The sequence below is a fragment of the Eimeria tenella genome, genomic scaffold (genome assembly GCF_000499545.2).
Source record: "Eimeria tenella Houghton genomic scaffold, Eth_scaff3112, whole genome shotgun sequence".
Lineage (NCBI taxonomy): Eukaryota > Apicomplexa > Conoidasida > Eucoccidiorida > Eimeriidae > Eimeria > Eimeria tenella.
Window position 1 is genome coordinate 1 of NW_013542980.1, and position 1,133 is coordinate 1,133.

Here is a 1,133-nt window from a genome sequence, read left to right on the forward strand (position 1 = left end):
CGAGAGACTGAATTGACTTGAAATAATTCGAAGAGGAATTCAGGCGGAGCTGCTGAGAGACGCGTTCAGCTTCTGGGTGCTGCAAACCAAGTAGGGTTTAGGGTTTGGGGTTTAGGGTTTAGGGTTTACGGTTTAGGGCTTACGGTTTAGGGTTTAGCGGGCTGCGGCCAGAGCGCTTTTCGGGAAACCCCACAGCGGTCAGCGCTCAGGGAACACAGACAGCAGCCCAAACCTAGGGTTTAGGGTTTAGGGTTTAGGGTTTAGGGTTTAGGGTTTGTGCAGGCTGCCTGATTTGAGGAGTTTGTGGGACAAAAAAGTCTCGAGAGAAATCCGGCAGCTGCAGCGGCTGCAGCAGAAGGTGGAAGAGGCGCAGCAGAATCATTTTGCTGATGCAGCACAAAGACAAAAGGCAAACCCCAAACCCTAAACCCTAAACCCTAAACCCTAAACCCCGGGGGCTCTAAACCCTAAACTCTGGAGGGATGTTTGTGACGGCAGTGAAATGCTTTTTCCCTTTACCGGTCCTGAGCCATAGAGCAAGCTTCAAGTCTCAACATCTAGGGTTTAGGGTTTAGGGTTTAGGGTTTGTGTTTAGGCGTTAATGGAAAGCCGCAACACATCTTCTATTACGGGGGTTTGCGACTTAGAAGAAGTTGATGAAGCAGAAAGGCAATTAAACCACCAGGCCAACAGACTGAGGGTTTACAGGACCCGCCGGGCGGTTAGGGTTTAGGGTTTAGGGTTTAGAGTTTAGGGTTTAGGGTTTCGGGGACAGTGCTGGTGCTAGACAAAAACAGTATTGTCGCTGCTGCTGCTGCTGCTGCTGCTATGCTGCTGCTGCCTCTGCTGCTTCTGCTGCTGCTTCTGCTGCTGGTGCTACTGCTTGTTCTAGAGCTTTGCGGGCCAGCACCTTCCGCTGCTGCTGCTGCTGCTGCTGCTGCAGGCAGCCATAGGGGGTTTGATACTGCAGCAGCTGCTGCGGCGCTTAGCAGCAAAGCAGCAGCAAGCAGCAATTACGCGGCTGCGCTCAGGGGGCCCCGCAGAGGGGCAGCTGCTGAACTTGGCGATACAAATGCTGCCAAAGTAAGCAGCAGCAGCAGCAGCAGCAGCAGCAGCAGCAGCAGCAGCAGCAG

General features: G+C 53.4%; 1 protein-coding gene across 1 annotated transcript; it reads left to right on the forward strand.

Annotated features, from left to right (window-relative positions):
* Window positions 1–601: 601 nt before the first annotated feature.
* On the forward strand, window positions 602–1,087 carry ETH_00039900 (uncharacterized protein; the record flags this gene model as incomplete). Its single annotated transcript, XM_013376085.1, has 2 exons — window positions 602–721; window positions 944–1,087. The coding sequence occupies 2 exons, from the start codon at window positions 602–604 to the stop codon at window positions 1,085–1,087; spliced, it is 264 nt and encodes an 87-aa protein (XP_013231539.1).
* Between the last annotated feature and the right edge of the window lie 46 nt (window positions 1,088–1,133).